At 34.7% G+C, this 19,981-nt stretch overlaps 3 protein-coding genes across 8 annotated transcripts; 2 read left to right on the plus strand and 1 right to left on the minus strand.

Moving 5' to 3' along the window:
* The first annotated feature begins 6,243 nt into the window (after window positions 1-6,243).
* Window positions 6,244-9,019, plus strand: LOC140989994 (auxin-responsive protein IAA14-like). Of its 3 annotated transcripts, none has more exons than XM_073459602.1 (5): window positions 6,244-6,785; window positions 7,141-7,373; window positions 7,784-7,919; window positions 8,022-8,087; window positions 8,770-9,019. In XM_073459602.1, coding segments are annotated over exons 1-5 (675 nt in total). In that variant the 5' UTR covers window positions 6,244-6,546; the 3' UTR covers window positions 8,771-9,019. The 3 variants fall into 3 exon arrangements, with proteins under 3 accessions (XP_073315703.1, XP_073315695.1, XP_073315686.1); XM_073459594.1 differs by having other exon boundaries at window positions 6,246-6,785; window positions 7,802-7,919; window positions 8,022-8,083; window positions 8,668-9,019; XM_073459585.1 differs by having other exon boundaries at window positions 6,272-6,785; window positions 8,022-8,083; window positions 8,668-9,019.
* A 1,698-nt stretch (window positions 9,020-10,717) lies between these two features.
* LOC140990016 (U3 small nucleolar RNA-associated protein 18 homolog) lies at window positions 10,718-13,144 on the plus strand. 2 transcript variants are annotated; one of them, XM_073459608.1, is made up of 2 exons: window positions 10,718-10,864; window positions 11,207-13,144. In XM_073459608.1, exon 2 carries the CDS (start codon window positions 11,235-11,237, stop codon window positions 12,942-12,944), a length of 1,710 nt encoding a protein of 569 aa, XP_073315709.1. In that variant the 5' UTR covers window positions 10,718-10,864; window positions 11,207-11,234; the 3' UTR covers window positions 12,945-13,144. The 2 variants fall into 2 exon arrangements, with proteins under 2 accessions (XP_073315709.1, XP_073315714.1); XM_073459613.1 differs by having other exon boundaries at window positions 10,739-10,876.
* An 826-nt stretch (window positions 13,145-13,970) lies between these two features.
* LOC140990031 (probable galacturonosyltransferase 6) lies at window positions 13,971-19,981 on the minus strand. 3 transcript variants are annotated; one of them, XM_073459627.1, is made up of 10 exons: window positions 19,616-19,981; window positions 19,487-19,521; window positions 18,982-19,023; window positions 18,745-18,892; window positions 18,586-18,650; window positions 17,757-17,989; window positions 16,748-17,105; window positions 15,455-15,976; window positions 14,931-15,210; window positions 13,971-14,209 (listed from the first exon to the last, which is right to left on the minus strand). In XM_073459627.1, exons 1-9 carry the CDS (start codon window positions 19,725-19,727, stop codon window positions 14,935-14,937), a joined length of 1,791 nt encoding a protein of 596 aa, XP_073315728.1. In that variant the 5' UTR covers window positions 19,728-19,981; the 3' UTR covers window positions 13,971-14,209; window positions 14,931-14,934. The 3 variants fall into 3 exon arrangements, with proteins under 3 accessions (XP_073315728.1, XP_073315735.1, XP_073315721.1); XM_073459634.1 differs by having other exon boundaries at window positions 14,910-15,210; XM_073459620.1 differs by lacking the exon at window positions 13,971-14,209 and having other exon boundaries at window positions 14,786-15,210.

Below are 19,981 nucleotides of genomic sequence, written 5' to 3' on the forward strand. Positions count from 1 at the left end.
TTACATGCAAAAATTGTATATCTTATAATTCAATTTATATCAATATTTTAAATTTAAGATCAAAATTTTCGATTCGAAATACAATTGTAACAATTTTTTCCTTCAGCTAAAAAAATCCTTTCAAAAAAATTATCTATAATTTCTAAGAGTAGGTCTCTTATGAGACGGTTTCAAGAATCTTTATCTATGAGACGGGTCAAGCCTATCGATATTCACAATAAAAAGTGATACTCTTAGCATAAAATGTAATATTTTTTCATGGATGACCCAAATAAGAGATCTGTCTCACAAAATACGACCCGTGAGACCGTCTCACACAAGTTTTTGTCAATTTCTAAAGTACCAACGAATTTTAAAGTTCTTATTCCTCCAAGAGCTTAAAACGAAGGTTTGCTGTCGTGATATTTTGACAAATATGTAGTTTTTACATCAATTTTTTTTATAATTGTCCAGAAATACACGAAATTTACAGTAAATAAATATATAATATTGTTGGAAATTTGAATTAAAAAGTTTAATGAAAATTATTGTTCATGAATGTGGGAGTGTCATTAGGCTCTCCACATTCTTGAATTAATTGGAAACTTTTGACTCTTTATATTCTTAAATTAATCACAAAATTGATTGACTTTTGGTGTACATTTTGAAGTTTATAAATAGTGTGTTCATTTCTTTAATATTACATACACATTCAAGATCTTATTTAAGTATTGTCTTGCCTTAATTAATATATATTTAAAAGAACACACAAATATATTTAAATATTAAAATTCATTTTATCATGAATAATTAAGTTGGCTGAATTTACGAAAACGAAATATATCTAAATAATTACTGAATCAATCAAATGTTGGGCTTTAGCGACATTGTTTAAATATATGTGTCGAATAATGTAGTTTAAATAGCAAGCACCATTGGAAATTGTGAACGTGAGCTACATACGAACCATTCACTTGCTTGTCCGATCCTCCTATCACAAAAACTCAGCATTTATTGCTAAACCCAATAATTCAACCATTATCATCTTTAAGCGAGCCACAAACAACCACGTCGTCTTTTGCCGTGAACTAGAAAGAAAGCGCAAAGGTTGTGTTTTGACATAAACATGTGAAATTAATGGATTTAAATGTATTTCTATTGTTTAGATACGTACTGTTCAAATACATCTTTCTATTTATTTAAACTACACTGCAATTACACTAATCATTATACATTTCAAATCCATAGAATATTGGAGTCATTTAAAATCCTTGTGATATGAATTTGAGTTTTCTAAATTTAACTAATTATTCAACAATTAAAATGGATTTCAAATCACTCTATTCAAATACAACACCAATATTTCATCTTTTTTCTAACAATATACTCCGTCATCAAAATTTAGAACAAGTGGTAAATAGCCGAATAATTTTGTTTTCATATACTTCCACCTTATGCCAAGATATATGAATATAGCACACCAAGAGAGATGGTCGAAGGAGAGTACGTACATTAATCAAAATATATATCATTACTGAAACTGGGAAAATAATAATAACTAAAGAGCAGGCATGGCATTACTTCATTCAACTCACATATCGGCCGGGAGGGTCACCAGTACCACCATATATTATATGAAGGGTCCGCTTATTAAAATTTGATATATCAGCTGGCTTTATTGAAACTTCATTGGGAACACTTGTGTGTGCACTGCAATTCACTCACAGGCACGCTAATATATATAGTCCTTCATACATAATTCTAGTCGACCTAACTACGATCATGGACAGTCAGGATCTAGTTTCGAAATTGTTTCGGATGTTTACGTTACGTACAACCGCGAACGAGTGCGCCCCGGAAATGACAGGGGCCTTTCCCGACCATGAAATACTGTTACGTTGATATTTCTACGCTAATTATTTGAACCGTAGCTCAGACAAAAAATAAAAATTACATGTTCAAGGAGGATAAGAAACAAAATATTTCAGGTGTAAAGAGAAGGAAGGATACATTGCACGATATTGTGAGTATCCTAGGTTCAAGGAATTGGAAACATGACAGTTGTTTCCAAAGCTGTACGTTCGTGTGAGGTAGTATTAAATGGTGATAACGAGGTATGGGCCTCGCCACACGTGGGTTTACGTTGGACTTGGACTTTTGGGGTTCAAATATGGCCCATCACAACAGCTAGAACGAGGCCCTACCCACCACCCACCATAATAAGCAGTCCACTGGCACATTTTTTTAAAATTTTAGTTATATCTAATCCATCTGATCTTATAGTTTATGTATTAAATAAGACCATTGTTAGACTTCAGGTAACTTTTAAATTACTATAATACGAACCTAAAGATGTTGACTTTCTTTTTCCTCGACAAAAGAAAGACAATCAGCCGATATGTAGGAAATCAAAGTCATTTCTAATTTTTTGTTCTCGTGCAACTCTTGAGCTTGTAGTTCAATTTTGAGATAAATAAATGATATGAAAATGTATGCAACGGGCATGTAGAAAATTGGTTTGACTCATTTAGGCCCACCGATTAAATCACATGCCTAGCAAGTACAGAACTAAGGATGTAAATGAACCAAACCGTTCGCGAGCTATTCGAAGCTCGTTTGAGTTTGTTTGTTAATCATATCAAACCAAGCCCAAGCTCGATTTTGAGCTCGAAAATTTAATCAAACCAAGCTCAAGCCTAAGGATATTCGGCTCGTGATATCGCAAACATGTTCGATAATAGGCTCGCGAGCTCGGCTCGTTTAGGTGGCTCGTAAGCTCGAGCTCGAGCTCGAGTCGTTTAGGTGGCTCGTAAGCTTGAGCTTGGCTCATTTGTTGAGTTGACAAATAAAAATATTGGTACTAATGTCAATGGAAAGAATTGAATATAAAACATGTTTGAAAAAATGATGGATTCACACCATTTAGTCACAATTACATTTTTAATCTTATTTGCATATCATTATACTAAAATGTTCTTTAAAATACAATAAATAAAATAAATTAACAGAAATACATCAACTTATTCTTTTTCCCTAAAAATTTACATAACCAAGTCATATACAAGTTGAGTAACTTTACCATTAGTTTGTGAAGGTTAATTAAAAATTTTACTTGCTAAATTGATATGTCATTTGACATTAATTAATAATTTAAGTTAATTATGTCAAATTCATTTCATAATGATGTGCTGTCTTCGATCTACTATATTTAATGAATATTCTAGATGATTTTGGTGATATCAGTATATAATGAATATTCTAGATGTATGATTTTGGAATGTTCAATAATATACTGATTTATGTTTTTTTAGCTCTTATTTGTGTCGTTTTGGTTATTTATGAATGAATTTACATTTTTATGTCTAATGTAAAATTAGTTTATAGATATATTTAATTTTTAACAAGCTCGATTCAAACTCAAACTCGAGCTCAATTCTATGCTTATCGAGCTCGAGAACGAGACGAGCTCAAGCCAGGCTTGCTAAACATGCTAAACAAGCTATTAATGAATCAAGCTCGAGCCTGGCTTGATCAACATGCTAAACGAGCTTTTAACGAACCGAGATCGAGTTTTTCTCGAGCTCAGTAATTTCAATACAAACCGAGCTCGAGCCTGATAATAGAAGTTCGAATCGAGCTCGAGCTTGAAACAGTCTTAAACAAACCAAGCTCAAGCCTGATACTATTTGATTTGGTTTGGATCGTTTACATCTCTATACAGAACCTTTGAATCTCGGCACGTCTTAATTGGGACCCATTTAATTTCCTTCAACTTTATTTTGGAACAGTATCACCATGTAATTTACGTTTTGCTAAACATAAATCTCTCTCAATACAAGCACACGTAAACGTTTTACTAGGGAAATAATCTTTTAAATAAGTTCGCACTAAAATGGATTCCAGCTATTTCACTACAACATTCTAGTGTAAGAATCTCAATAGAGATGGTACTTCTTCGATCGTGACCAAATTCTTTGAGTTGGTCTACGTAGGCACTATGTATGTGGTAAAGAAACTTATGAGATGAATAAAATAGGCACATTCGGAACTCGTCAAATGTCATGTTACATGGTGGAAGACAACTTTTCCAAATGATTCTCGGATGAATGATACGATGAAAATGGTTTTTTTTTTTTTTAAAGAACCTTTTATATCATACTTACAAATCTGATTAGAGGAAAATAGGCATGCCGTAGACTCCTCTGTGACCAAACTAGCATAGCTGATGCGAGGAGCTGATATCAATTAACTACAGAAACAATTGTTCATGCATTGATGTACTGTAAGGTACGGGGTGATACATTTGCAAGCAAGAACTAAATGCAGTGTTGATATAAAAAAATATGTATTATATCTATAAATTGGTTTACAAAATACATTTGAAATCACTATTGATATTATATGCTTAATGAATAACAAATTAAGCAAGAAAATTAAAGAAATTTGAAACGATAGCTCAGAGGGCTAAACTCAAGCTCCAAACGTGCATAAGAGACGTATGGGCACCCCTGCTCCCCAAGTGCAGTCTGGAAGACTCGCGCTGGTAAATGGCCGCCCTAGTACGCCTAAGGCTACCTGGAGTTCTCCAGGCAACAAAGTCATGGCCGCCCCAGCACCCGTCGCGCTGCCTGGAGCCTTCCAGGCAGTAAAGTGTGCGGATGGTTGCACCATTGTTCGGAAATTTGTTTCACGAAAAGTTGTGATGTGTTTTCGAGTCATCTGACATTATTTCATCTAAACGATTATTGTTGGTGATCCATACAAGTCTCTAGTCCCAATAGACACCCCCAAATGAAGAATGAACATGTCCTTTGGCTAAGGCTTCCTCAAAAGGTTAAGATCCTTAATTGCATTTGAATTAGTATAAATAATCCTTCATGCATGAGTTCATTTGATTGATCAAAAATAATTCTCCTACACTCATATTGTCTCTATGTTCTCTTCTCTAACTTGAGAGCTCTCAACATATATCTTGTTCGTCGATATCTGGAGAATCTGTATGCTGCATTCTTTAGATCTTAGTTGTTGTATCTTAGAGATGGTTGTCTTCAAACCGTAAGCTCGTTGATAGGGGCAATTTATTCTTACGGATAAAGAATACAATTCTTGTTTCAGCTACTGTTGCTGCTCATATATAATTTGGAATGATCACAAAGAATGGAGAACAAAACAAAAAAATTACAAAAATATCATTGCACTTTCTTTAGAAAAAATCTTTTCAAAAGTACATTTAAGATAATTTTGTAATTTCAAATGCATTTTATAACATAATGTATAATTCAATTTGTACACATAGCATAACCCAAAAAAATATCTCAATTGTTTAATGGAGCCCAAACATAATTGCTCCATATTTTCCCAAAATCCTCTCTTTAACTCAGTCAGAAATGAATTAAAATACATCGTTGCCACGTAAAAGAAAGCAATGCAGAAAATATTTCCAAAAATGAAAATCTTGTAAATTGTTAAGACAATTGTTGTGATTGTTACACGCATTTTTACTGTTTTACCAGTGCAAATAATCTAAACGAACTCCAGCAGTTGTCTTTTGCGAAAATTAGCTATTTGAATATCCAAATATAAGGAATCCAAATCCAAGTTCAAGAAAAAGCAAAGGTTTGGAGGTATTTGCGATAAATACCAATAATGAATCTTTTGAGACCAAGTATCAATTATTACTAGCTTAAACGTAAAAACAGATGATTAATTTTTAATATAATTTTACTGATTTTAAGTTATAAAAAATAAATTGTTGATATCAAATACCAATAATCCTAATCCATTTATTTTGGTAGTATGGGAGCATAAACATATATAACCAAATTTGATCCCTCCATATATCATACATATCAATATCCCATCATGATTTCCAAACGAAACTAAAAGCATGTAACATACATCTCTGTACTGATTCAATCTAATTACTAATCGTTTCTGACCCATTAAATCTCCTCCTCTATGTGGCGTACCTACCGTGGATCGTTGTGTTAAGGTTTTGAAGAAATAAAGAGCGAAACGGCGTACTCATGCATGAAAAATACTCTCCCTATACAGCGTTTGACATTGGGATGTATGGGTTTTACGTGAAATATATGAAGGACTCGCGCATGTTGTTATTCGTCCAGTAATAATAATAAATGCCAAGCCTATGTGAAAAGTATTTCTCCGATTCAGCATAAAATAACTTAGAAAAAGGAGGGCATGAGCCAGCAGATTCCAACAAGTAACCATGGGAAAGTAGGCTACCGTCGTGCACCATGTCCAATGCCTATTCCAGCAAGACTGAATATCTAGATTACTGACTGATGCACGTGTCATATTCCAATCGATCATGCAATCCAACCCATTCGCCTATATTAATAGCCCATTTTGCCCAGTCACGCTCTCCCCCAACTTTTCGACCACCTCCATTATTATTCATTCTCTTTTAGTGTAAACTTTTTCCCTCAACTTTCTCGCATCCAATAAAAACTCATCTCAAAAAGCAAAATCAAAAAGAGATTATGGGAAGAAAAGTGGAGTGAAATATAAGGAAAAAAATAAAGATATTGTCGGTGATTAAAAAATATGGTTGACATTATGCTATGTTATGAGGGAAAGAGCAAAATCATGGATTTTAAAGAAACTGAGCTGAGGCTAGGATTGCCTGGTGGAGAAGAGAAAAGTGGTGTTAATTATGGGAAAAGAGGGTATGGAGAAACTGTGGATTTGAAGCTCAATCTCCTCTCCGAGGAGAGTGATTTGTCGCTTGGGAAGGAAAAGAATCTGCTATCTAGGTCTAATGATCCAGTGAAGCCTCCTGCTAAGTGAGCTATTCTTAATTCATGTTTTACTTGTGTTTGTGTGAAAGGGTAATCCTTCTCAAATATATTTACTTTTTCGGAAAATATTAAACCTTTTTCCTCTATTATTAGTGCATTATACTTGGGATTCTTTCTAAAAATTTGTCGTTTACATTTTTGTGGTATGCTCAACCTGGTCTCTTCTTCATTTCTTCGTTTTAGTTCTGTTTGTCTAAAGATTACTCCTTTTCAACAAGAAAGGAAGAAATAATAGATATTCAGCGAGAGAAAATAAAAAATCGGAATCAAGAAAAAGCTAAAACCAACAAGATTAATTGTGAGAACTCAAGTACATACTCACATGATGCCAATCTTGTAGGGCCCAGGTCGTGGGATGGCCGCCAGTTCGATCGTTTCGGAAAAATATTATGGCTGTACAGAAGAACTCAGAGGACACTGAGAAGGGAACCACTGTTGCTGGCGGAGCAGCTGTTTTTGTCAAAGTAAGCATGGACGGTGCACCGTACCTCCGCAAAGTTGACTTGAAGATGTACAAGGCATATCAAGAGCTCTCTGAGGCATTGTGCAAAATGTTCAGTTCCTTCACCATCGGTAAGTTAATACTTCGTCAAGAAACACAAAATATAACATGGACTCAGGTTTTATTTTTAAGAGTTTACAACATTGATTTTTGAAAGTTTTTTGGGGTAATAGAACTTTCAAAACTTGGTTATTTAGTCGATAATATTCACACTTACTAATCAATTTAATTATTCAATATCAAACTTCACAAACTAGTGTCGGTCACATTCAAAATATAGCATCGTCTCATTTTGATCTAGAGATGAAATAGCATGACATTGCTCAAGAGGTCCCTTTTACATGAAGACTTCTGCTAGAGTTCAATCTCACGTGAAAAACTTCTAATCCGAACCTTGAACCTTATCGGGCAAAACTCGAGTAACCTGAAAAAGGACTCATGGTGATTTGCTACAAGTTTTATAACGCCATTTTTATTGAAGGCAAATGTGATTGTCTAGGAATGACGGACTTCATGAATGAGAGCAAGCTCATGGATCTTTTAAATGGTTCTGATTATGTTCCAACTTATGAAGACAAGGATGGGGACTGGATGCTTGTTGGCGACGTCCCTTGGGAGTAAGTCATCCAAATCTCACTAACTAGAAAAGAAAACTACGGCTTCATTTCATACTAGTCACAAAATTCTAGACAAAGCCTTATTTGATGCATGTCGACTAGGATGTTCGTTGGATCATGCAAGCGTGTACGCATTATGAAAGGAACAGAGGCTATAGGACTCGGTTAGTTTCTTCGAAGCTGTGCCGTTATTTTTTATCATGATTTTACCAGTTTTGAATACTTGGGACGCACAAAATTTCTAACTAAATTTCAAAACTAACAATATATTGTGGGGCTGTGATTCACACATCACCAAGCTATACCATTATCTTACATGAAAATCACCATCGGTCTCCGCTGGTCATTAAGTTACTAACTTTTTATGCAGTACAACATGTATTCTGGTGTATCACCTGTCAAATGATCAGATACAAAAATACTTAAAAACCCATTACCACAAAAATTCTTAATTAAAACGCTATTTGTGATCTTGCTATGACTAATGTAAAGATTTGTTCTGTAGAGGACTTTCTGACCAAGTGAACATGTAGAACATATCAAAAATGCAAAGCAAAAAGGCGTTAACTCTCTAGTGAAAAATATGTGACATCAATAGATATAGATAAGAACACATCCACTCGAACTACTAGTGATGATTTTATATCTCCCAACTGGCCATTTCCTGTTGTTGTCACACTCTGTACATTATCATCCAGTACAGTTGTACCAACTCAGTAGTTTGACCAAATTGATTTTTGTGCTTCAGCACCTAGAGCCGTGGAGAAATGCAAGAACAGAAACTAAGACTCAATAAATTCAACCACAACTTGCTCGTTCGATCTTTGTGTTTGTGTGGTCCAACAAGGAGAAATCAAAGGACAAAACACACGAGATAGATGGAGCAGGATGCTGGATTGTGTCTGTACTACTACATGTTTGGTTGGTTGTAATATTAATAGTTTGAAGAATTGTTAAGTATTCATTGTTTTGAACATAAACAAGTGCTCCGGTCCCATTAAGTCTTCTTGTGTGGGCTGCTAAAATCTCAATAATGTGCTCAATAATGTCAACGTCAGATACCTATCTCGTCGTATATTAAAGCGTGTGCTTTCCATTCATTCACTTGTCAATTCGTTTTTCCATATGAAAGTGTATGTAGTTATAGTACAGACTTCAATTTTTAAGAGGGTAAGAATAAAGAAACAGGATAGAAGCATCGTCAGGTGCATAATTAATATATCATTTACTCTCTGCTCAGTTTCGTTGGTTGATTGGTTTGCTGATTAATTTGCAAGGAGTTATTGGGATGAGAAGCCCAAGATCCATGACCTAACTCCAGTTGTGGCTTCGAGTTTTTCCCACGTCAATTTAATGTTATCTGAAAGTTTATCATCCAAATTCATGAACCAAGCACCACATGGGGATTCACCACATTCTTTGCAGGACCAGTCGACAAAATTATCAAAGAAAACCAAGCACGTCAAATTTGTTTCAAATATCTTTTATTTGTTTTAAATTTTAGTTATATACAAATTAGATATCCCAATTACAAATTTTGTAAAGTTGAATTTAACCAAATTTAAATAAAACAAACACCAATTGATTCATTTTCTAGACCCCTTGCACCCATTTGGCAACCGACACACAGTTAATCTTTCACAGTGAATACTATACCAACAGGTTAAATTTCAAAAGTCTTTTATCGATTTGGACAATCAACATAGTTTAAGAAGCAAAATTAATTCGGTCCATTTCCCTCTTATGTCATTTATGAGCACTCATTTCTCATCAAACGGACCAAACACCACATGCCTTCACATTAGCTTTGCAAGGGACATCCAAAACATTATCAATGAAAAACCCAACTTTTCACATGTTGGAAACTGCTATATTCAATAATTCAAAAACTACAAACTTTCGGTGTATAATTTAACAACGTTAGTGTGATTTCTTAAATTCTAAACAGTGAGAAAGGTCCTATCGAATCGATTTGAGCAGCACAACTCGAGGAAAAAATCTGCTCAATGCAGAAAGATTTCTAGTATTAGTCGACACATCTAAGTGCGATTTAGTTCAACCTGAACTCATCACTCATCACTCATCACTCATCACTCATCACTCATCACTCATCTCTTATGAGTACAGAAATACAAATCGAATTCAAAAGTATAAGCATGTGCAAATACATAAATCAATTAATAACACTGAAGACAAGCAGGTTATTGCCAAACGTCATGCATTTGGCCCGCCGACACAAGTGAATACAAACAAAACCATCACAGATTAACCGGAATTCATATCCTCCGTAAAAATAAATCATTAATTTGTAAAATAATATCACCCATGGAAATTTCTTAATCGGAATGTAATTTCCTGGCATTTTTAAGTTGGAACACTTTTTCAATTATAATAGATAAATATCAGATTTTGAAAAAATAAAATAGTGATTATTTTTGTTTCAATCATCCAAAAACAATATATTTATGCTCTGATTACAAATATTTATTTATTATATTTTTGTCCATAGGATAAAAAAAATTAGTTATATATTTGTTGATAATTATTTATCATGATATAATTTTTAAATAAAAACATATTTTTAAAAAATTCATAAAATAAATTAAATAATTTTGTAAATAAAATAGTGTATTTAATTGAATTTATTGATGATTATTAGATTTAAATTAATTTAAATCATTAATAGAATTGATTTTTTAATTTGATCTCGATTTATAAATAAATCATATATATATATTAATTCATTTTAGTAAATTATTAACCAGCTATCATTTATCAAACTTAGCATACCAAAATAATTTTATTCCTAGATAATATTTTTTCAAAACAAATTAACAATTTATTTCTCAAGCATCTAAATTTCGTCCCATCTCTCCCGCACTCCACTACATCTAAACCCTAGCTGAGAGCCGCCGCTTCTGTTCTTCTCGGCAATTTGACTTCCGGTAAGTACTTAGGTTGGTATTCATCGGTGTTAAGTTTACTATTTTGTATCCGTCGTAATCATGTATTTTAATTTGTAAAGTGGGGGCGCTTGATGTTGTAGATGATGATTTTTGAAATTTTAAAACTCGTGAGCTGAAAACGGGTTATTAGTACGTACGTGGTTGTGTTACCTAGCCCTGTTTCTTTGTTTCCTGGTATTAACTTAGAATTTTGTGTGAAAAATGTAATTTTTTTCGTTCAATCTTAATCATGAAGGTGCACAACATCGAATTATATTTATTGGAGTTATTTCGATATGTTTGCATTAGTATCTTAATGTTTGACTTTTTAATTTGACTTAGCTGGATTGGATTTGTTGTCGCAATTTTTATGATGAGTTTGATTTCTCAAAACACTATTCCCAAAGAGTCAACCAAGAAAAAGAAGAGGGATAAAGATGAGGTTACACTTGCTCAAGCAGAGGAAGAAAGGTTTGAAGGTGGTCAAGAACTTGATTTGGATGTTAAAAAGGATCAGAACAGAAAACGTGGGAGAAAGGAAAAAGATGACACAACGGAAACTGAACAGGAGAAGGAAATGAAGAAGCTGGAGAATTGTTTGTTTGGCTCCTTGTTCTCACCTCTTGAATTTGGGAAGGACGATGAAGAAGAAGGCAGAGATGGGGTCGACAATGGCTCCACATTGTTTTTTACTGACAGGTCTGCGAATAGTGTGTTGTCTGTGTATGAAGAGGATGTGGAGATGAGTAAAAGAGGTGGTGAGGGAGGAGAGGGAAACAAGCAAAGAAAACCTGTTTGGGTGGATGAAGAGGAGGAGAAAATTAGTATAGATATATCTAAAGTGAACAGATTGCGCAAACTAAGGAAGGAAGAGAATGAAAGTGTGATTTCTGGATCTGCATACATAGCAAGATTGAGAGCGCAGCATGTTAAAATGAATCCAGGTACAGACTGGGCACAACCCAATGCACAGCTGAGAGATTATAGCTCTGATGATGATTCAGATAAAGAAAGTGGGGTGGTGATGGCAAGTGGTTACGAGGATCCTGAAGATATTGATAATATCCTTAGAACAAATGGAGATCTTGTTGTAAAGAGGGGTATGAAACTATTACCTGGCCTTCTCGAGTACTCGAGACTGATAGATGCAAATGTGAAGGATCCTTCGAAAGGTCCAGTAAATTCCGTTCAGTTCCACAATAACGCACAGTTGCTGCTTGTTGGTGGATTGGATCGGAAATTAAGTTTCTTTCAAATTGATGGAAAGAAGAATGAAAAGATCCAAAGCATATTCCTTGAAGACTGTCCAATCAGAAATGCCTCTTTTTTACCTGATGGATCTCAGGTTATCATATCGGGAAGAAGAAAGTTTGCTTATAGCTTTGATTTAGTCAAAGCCAGGGTGGATAAAATAGGCCCTCTCACGGGAAGGGAGGAGAAAAGTTTGGAGTCATTTGAAGTTTCCCCTGATTCAAATATCATTGCTTTTCTTGGCCATGAAGGGTATATCTTATTAGTTTCATCCAAGACCAAGGAACTCATCGGAACCCTGAAAATGAATGGAACTGTTCGATCAGTAGCATTCACTAAAGATGGGCAGCGATTGCTCAGTTCTGGTGGTGATGGCCGGATTTACCACTGGGATATAAGAACTATGTCTTGCTTTCATATAGGTGTAGATGAAGGTTGCATAAATGGTTCAGCTCTGTGTACTTCCCCAGTTGGAAATTTGTTTGCTGCTGGTTCAGATAGTGGTATCGTTAATGTTTATGATAGAGATGAATTCTTGGGTTCGAAGAAGAAACCACTCAAAGCAATAGAGAACTTGACAACTAAGGTTGATTTTGTGAAATTTAACCCCGATGCCCAAATTCTTGCTATCAGCTCTAGAATGAAGAAGAACAGCTTGAAGCTGATTCATGTTCCATCATTCACTGCTTTCTCAAACTGGCCTCCATCAAACAGGACGTTGCAGTATCCAACCTGTATGGACTTCAGCCCGCATGGGGGTTTTATGGCATTGGGTAATGCTGCTGGAAAAGTGCTGTTGTACAAGCTGCATCACTACCACCAGGCATGATATATTTGGCGGTTGTCGATTGTCGATTGGACAAGTCCTAATTTTTGTTGGAAGGGTTTTTGCTGGTAATTTATATGAATTCCAAAAATGCTACCTCTTCGAGGTGATTATCCTTGAAATGTTTTTATTTCCATGAGTATTCAGAAAATGCAACGGTTCTTTGAAATGATAGTGTTTTTAAAGTACCGTTTGGATCGTTATATTATTTATCCATATTTTTATCCACATTTTTATTCAATCTAATCTCATGTTTGATGCACCATATTATTTATCTATCTTATCTTATATGAATCAAATCATCAATCAGTTATCTCACATCAATCAAATCATTGAATTGAAATTACAATATTAAATTTAATAAATAATAGTAATATAAATATTTTATTAATATTTTTAAAAAGACAAAACGATAATATCACGTTTTGTCAAATTTAATCAAATTAATCGATCAAATCAAACATTATATTAACTATCATTTTTATATATTTTATTATTAAAAAATATTATTTATCTCCATATTATTTGTCTCATTCCACGAACCAAACGATACCTTTACTGGTAACTGTCAGGAGGGTTGATCATGCGTGCTATGCAAAGGTGTGGATGAATCTCTCCGACACTTGTTTTTTGAATGTCTAATCACAGAAAACATCTGGAATGTTATTCGTGTATGGCTCGGGATGAAGAAGCTCATGGGTACACCGACAGCTATACTCAAGGCTTTCAGAAGCACTTGTCGAGGTAACTCCGCGCTCGCAAAAATGAGGCACACAACACTTGCGGCAACAGTTTACCATATATGAACCACCAGAAATAGGGTCATCTTCGATCAGGAGTAAATGGATATAGGAGAAACTATTAAGAAGATTCAGATTCTTGTTTTTAGGTGCGTTCACAACTCTCACGTTGCATCTCGAGTATTGATTTAGTTGATTGTTGTATGGTTATATTGTTGGTGTTTTATCTCCCAGTATACTTGTATAGTAACACTTTTTACCAAATTTTAATGAATTAGTTCATTAAAAAAAAACAAAAACATACAAGCAGCAACTTGATTGCTTCTTAACCAGGGACGTGCTCGTCCCTTCCACTCAGACACATTGGATAGACACGCCATCTCACAACCGCCCGCCCAATGATGGACCGATTCCCCAACCTTAGACCAGTCGACCTCATATGGGTTATTTGAATAGTTTGCTTAGGGTTTCGAATTCTCAACTCTTGACCTCCGAATTCTCGATAGCATGCATAGGATAAGCCTGGTCCTGTACCAAAGCAAAAAAGTGAGGGCTTAAGACCGATCTTTTGATGAAATCATACCGCCTCAAGAACTTCACATGACATCTCACCCCTATATTTGAACAGCCCTATTTATTATAAGATGTTTTAATTATGATAATTATTAAAAAGAACATAATATCATGAAACCAATACACACAAATTTTTTTGGACATCTTTTTATATCTAAATTAGTTTCAGAGTTTTTTCAGAAACTAGTCTGTTTAATAAAGTTTTAATCTTTTGAAAATAAATAAATAGAAAAGATAATGATAAATATAACATTATATTTAATTTTTTCGAACCAAATTAATAAAATTCATTGTAACTAATTATTAACTAATGAATAATTAATAGCGCGATTGCATATGAGGATCCACGTTGCACACGAGTAATTTTTCATCAGTTGCATGTACACAATATTGAGGAAGAACAGTACCACCAAATTTTGGCAAGTTGTGGCTAAAATAAATTAAACGTTAAAAATATGTTACAGCCGATAAGTGTATTTCAAACAGATTTGAGGAAGTCATTTTCTTAAAAAAAATAGTTGACCGAGTTTATTTAACCAATTTTCCCTTAAAATATATGGTTAAACAAGGAGTGGAATTTACATTAAAATTGCTTTAAAAAATGAGAAAGAAATACGTATAAAAAAATGTGACGCTTACAAAATGTATTTCATACATGAAACTTCTGATTCCCGACCTAGTTATTCGTGGATATTGCAACTTTGAAGGAAAGGATGCTCATACTTGACGTGTTTTTTCCAGAAGAGCTTGTACTTCTCAAGCCCGATATCTAACCATGGCTTCAAGTTTCCATCGTAATGTATGACCGCAGCCTGCTCTATGTCCTCCTGCCTCACATTGGAGTCGCATCCCAACCCGAGCAACTGCCATTTCTTATTTAAAGATACTGTATGTCCATAAAACGTGATCCATCCAATGGGCAAGCTTCCTGCTTTCCACAATGGCCGATCATTGCCCTGTGAAACGATGTTAATCTGTTAAACTTTGTGAACGGCGCCATTGTATTAAAGATAGAGACAGGAAGCAAGAGACCGGGTGCAGATCCAAATTTTCTAAAGATGGGGATGAGGTGGGGTACGTGAAAAGATTTTGGAGGGCTAACAATTGCAGTTTAAGAAAAAGTGCACATAAAATTTCAAAATTTCTGTCTGGTCGACTTTCTATGACATCTTCCCCTGGTAATAAGTATTATCTACTCACCAATTGAAGGTACTTGTGATAAACTTGGGTTAAACTTTGTCGTCTCCATTGTTGTAGATCGAACAAGTTCATCCCAAAGGCCCACGTGCATGTGTTGGCATCAAATCTGTTTGCTAGTATGGGGTCTGTGAAATTGATGAACATATCCATACGGCGGAATGAAGGCTCCCCTTCATCGCATGTGCGAACAGCACCGTTTACCCTGCCTCGCATTTTCATGCTCCAGAGTTTTGTTAAATCTTTTCTCACCACCACATCGTGATCAAGAAGGATGATCTTATTCAAATGAGGAAAAATATCTGGTAAATAAAATCGAAGGTGGTTCAGCTCGGAAGTGTATCGTGGATCAACAGAAGCTTCCTTCTTCGTGGTTACATCGTATTTGGTTGATAACCACTGATAACTGTCTGTGCTCTCAACATGAACGGTAGCTTTGTCGGGAGGATTTGATAAGAACCACATTGACAAAGATGGGAAGTTAAGCGAATCTGTCACTATATGAAATACTATTCTTCCGGGTTCCTGTCAAGTAAAGAAAATTTGGTTACATTATAGTATCAGATTCATATGCATGACTGAGAAGCAACATCGAGCCATTACTAATAACCGAACTCACCAATAAGCGCTGAACTACTTTGCTGTCACCATCACTTGTTTTCGTGACATTAAGGTTTTGCAGAACATTCAAATAGTATTTAAAGTATAGTGCATAAACAAAATATAAATGCTTTATATATATTTACTTTTTGCACAAAATGTATTCTAATCAAAATAGCATCAAACCTTCAATTTTTTTGAGAAAAAAAAAACTATCAAAACTATCATCATTTTTCTCAAAAATAAAAATACCTATCATCATGGTAGTCACGTTACTCGGCTTCAACTAATGAATTCCTTGACCAATGAAGTAATTAAGCAAAGGAATAATATATATAACATGGTTAGTGGTTATTTTTAAAAAATAAAGAAAATATAAAGACAGAGAAAGAATAGAAAAAACTGGATATCCTTCTTAGATTAAAAGTTATATTTCCCTGTATAAATTTACAATCAACATGCCGTTAAAGATTTAAGTCATGTTACACAGAACAATTTAAAATTAGAACAGAGAAGCATGCCCAAAACTATTAGATCTTCCAATTAGACTCTTCCCTTAATTCCAAAATTTCTCCATAACCAGAACATTCCCAATTTTTTTTCAATTAAATTTGCCCAAAGTTTTGAATGAATAATAGGAAAGAAAATGGAAACATGTGTCATCAGGAAGAAAGAGCAGCAAAGCAGACCACTTACCCTAGCCGTCGAAACAGTTGAGTTCACAACAACTGAACAAGCCAGTATATTGTCAGAGAAAACAGCGAAGTGATAAAGATCAGGATCTTGTCGTTTACGTTTGTTAGGGAACTCCCTCTCCTCGGGCTCCAAAGCATAATATTCAGCAGTCAATCTCATAGAAAGGCAGTGAAGACCTTTAGGGATGGTTCTTCCACCAAGCTCTTTAAGAAAATTTTCTTGAGTCCGCTGTGTCCTGACCTGCTCTTCAGCATTATAGGTCATAGCACGAAGCTTTTTCACCATAGCAGTGCAATCAGGGTATATACGACTAGCTTTCAACAAAGTAGAATCCATGGCTTTCATTTTCTGTAAAGCACTGAAGAAGCAGCGTTAATTTATCTTTAACCTTAATGAATTTTCATAGAACAGTAGCTTGTTATTCCACCAAGTTAAAACCTAATATATATATTTCCATGGAGTGAAATAACATAATAAAACTAACATATAATTTGGTTTATTTATCAGTATAGAAGTTGCTGTTTTGGCTTTTCTGCAAGAGCCTCGAGAGAAAGTACTAACAAGCCAAATATACTATCAATTGACTAAATATTAAAAATCTTTTCCAGGATAATAAGGGAGATCAAATCACCAAGAGTCAATTTAATGGAGATCTAGAAAAATAAGGAAATAATAGCCCTCGCCTTTAAATATGAGGTTTGAGATCTTGAAACTGGTTTAATACATGACCAACTGACTATAAGTGGATTGCCAGAAAACAACCATTCTAACACTACAACTAACGTCCAATTCTTGGAAAATGAAAGGCAAAATTTTGTTTCGTATGTTAGAACTATAAAATGTTTACCAAGCCATCCAACATCACTTACAAGTTTTGTGAACGATAGTAGTGGCTATCACACATAACAATGAATGTTGCTTGTCACTATCGCAAATCAAATTATTTCACTCAACTATAAAAAGCTCTTTTGGCATGGATGAAATGTAAAGACTGAGGAAAATGCTTTACCTTCGAGACACACGGTAATCTTTAGTGCATTGACTCATGGCTCGCTGAACATCTTTAATTCGAAGTTTCAATACTTTCGCAAAATGAGAACTGCCATTTGCCGGTGAAAAATTTAAGTACGCTTTGGCCTTAATCACCTGGTCTTTCATCTCCTTTAACTTCTCATCTAGTATCCTCCTTGGCATGTTAGGTACATCCGTGTTGTTTGGAACTGTGTCTAAATGGGACATTTCCTTTATCAAGCAAAAGAAAAACGAAGGATTATTTGTGGAACACAATGGAGCTAAAAGGAAATGAGAGAAAGAAGGAAAGGAGACACCCCTCCACCCACCCAAAAAATAAAATAAAATAAAATAACAAAATGAAAAGTTATATTACATTTCACAGATTAAAGAGAAGACTTTCTATGAACAAGCACCCCCAACGAACAATGGTTAAATAAAGAAATATGCATTGGGGTGAAGGTATGAAAGAACATGAACAAATAAAACAGCCTGATCTCATTCTTGAACTCAGGGACCTGAGGCATATAATAGATTTACTACATGGCATGATCCCAGCCATCATAAACCAGACAAAAGGAGCAGTTCAGAGGTTGATCATCAGTGCTTCTTATGTCGTAGTGAAAATGTTAGATTCACTGCCCCTTCATGATCCAACTTAAAAACAAAATTCTGGGAACTTAAAGCACATGTTATGGAACTGTAACGAGTGATACTATATGCATGCAGAGGGTATATGAAATTTTTCACGATCCATAAGTTTAAATAGAACAATGAAACAAAAAATTATGAATATCAAGGCATTTAGATCAACCAGATTATTGTACCTTAGTTCCACGCAAATCCTCCTGCTGCCTTTTCTGCGTACCATTTTTTGAATCAGATCTGGCAGCTGAAGTTGCAACAAGATCGTAGTCAAATGTGATTCAAAATTCTATGAAAAAACAATATTTAATCTTGAAAAAACACATATGAACAACACCAACCATTATTTACTGAAAAGTCAGCACCATCTGCAGAAACTCTAGATTCAACAGATCTTTTATCCTCATCAGAACTAAAACTAACTCCAGAATTTGAGGTATTATCTTTGTATACCACTAGGAGTGGTTCTTTCAAGCCTTCGCCATCCTCCTAACAACAAAATCACAATTAGGAATAATAAAAACAAAATAAACTAATACATGATATCTGTCAAACAAATTATGTATATAGTTGGTTACCTGCTCTATTACATTAAGAGTGTGAGCCTCCGCTCGGCGTTTCTGTAAAAGAAAAATATGCAGCATAAATTACTTCAGCTTTTTATATATAAAAAAAACTCACATTCAGATGCTAAAATCTTCTAAGTTTGAGACTCGTGTGTGAATTGATGCTGCATACTATTGATGAGGGAAAAGAAATAGTTAACCAAATTCAAACACTAAGTCATTTGAAAAAGTGATATCTTGATTCATAATTCTTAAAACTTTCGGAACCTTCGTCAACTGCTAGAAGAAAGTGGGAGAACAAAGTCAGAGTCTAGGCAACCGTGCTTTCAACAGAAGGAATCAAATAACATAATCCACATCAAAGCAAACAAATGCAAGATCAATTCACCAACTACTACGATAAATACTTCAACTCCACAGAGATACATATGCAAAAAAAAACCCGTCTGCGCATCAGCTAAACAAGTAATATTACTAATCAGTCAAGTTCCCATTTCCAAATAAGAGAAATTCATACAATGATTGACAAATCTTCCACGAATTCTTTGGACACTGCAACAAGAGAAGAACAGGGAAAATCACAAACCAGAATAAACCCACCAAAAAAAAAAACACACACAACACACGTGCCAAAAAAACCACTCACCTTCGTAATTAATATGCTTGAGCCTATGAGACAGTAGAAAAACAGGAACAAAAACAGAAAAACCAAGCAACGAGAGGATCAAAATCCTCGTACATCTACGAAATGCCCTCATCAGTTTCCTCCACACGATCGGGCTAATCAAAAACCACTTGCATCAGAAACCGAAAAATCATCCTACACATTTGTTTCTCAGATTCCCAAAAACAGCAACCACCAAAGATATAAAAAAAATTCCGATGAAATTAGAGTATTTCCTCGTTTATTCGCGAAAAACAACCAAATCCACGGAGAATACTTGTTTATACTGTCAACTCAAATCAAATGGGATCGAATTGGAAATAAATTTTTTGTATTAAGCGACGAAAG

Source organism: Primulina huaijiensis, chromosome 1 (genome assembly GCF_012295235.1).
Source record: "Primulina huaijiensis isolate GDHJ02 chromosome 1, ASM1229523v2, whole genome shotgun sequence".
In the NCBI taxonomy this organism is placed as follows: domain Eukaryota; kingdom Viridiplantae; phylum Streptophyta; class Magnoliopsida; order Lamiales; family Gesneriaceae; genus Primulina; species Primulina huaijiensis.

Bases quoted from the DNA above. Each gene is read 5' to 3' on its own strand.
- LOC140989994 (XM_073459585.1), top strand. From the start codon at position 6,547: ATGGTTGACATTATGCTATGTTATGAGGGAAAGAGCAAAATCATGGAT. The intron at 7,374-7,783 runs GTAAGTTAATAC...TTTTTATTGAAG, and splicing joins GTTCAGTTCCTTCACCATCG to GCAAATGTGATTGTCTAGGA. The intron at 8,084-8,667 runs GTTAGTTTCTTC...TTTGTGCTTCAG, and splicing joins AACAGAGGCTATAGGACTCG to CACCTAGAGCCGTGGAGAAA.
- LOC140990016 (XM_073459608.1), top strand. From the start codon at position 11,235: ATGATGAGTTTGATTTCTCAAAACACTATTCCCAAAGAGTCAACCAAG.
- LOC140990031 (XM_073459627.1), bottom strand. From the start codon at position 19,727: ATGAGGGCATTTCGTAGATGTACGAGGATTTTGATCCTCTCGTTGCTT. The intron at 18,651-18,744 runs GTTGGTGTTGTT...TTGCAACTTCAG, and splicing joins TGACTTTTCAGTAAATAATG to CTGCCAGATCTGATTCAAAA. The intron at 17,106-17,756 runs GTAAAGCATTTT...CTGCTTCTTCAG, and splicing joins GATTACCGTGTGTCTCGAAG to TGCTTTACAGAAAATGAAAG.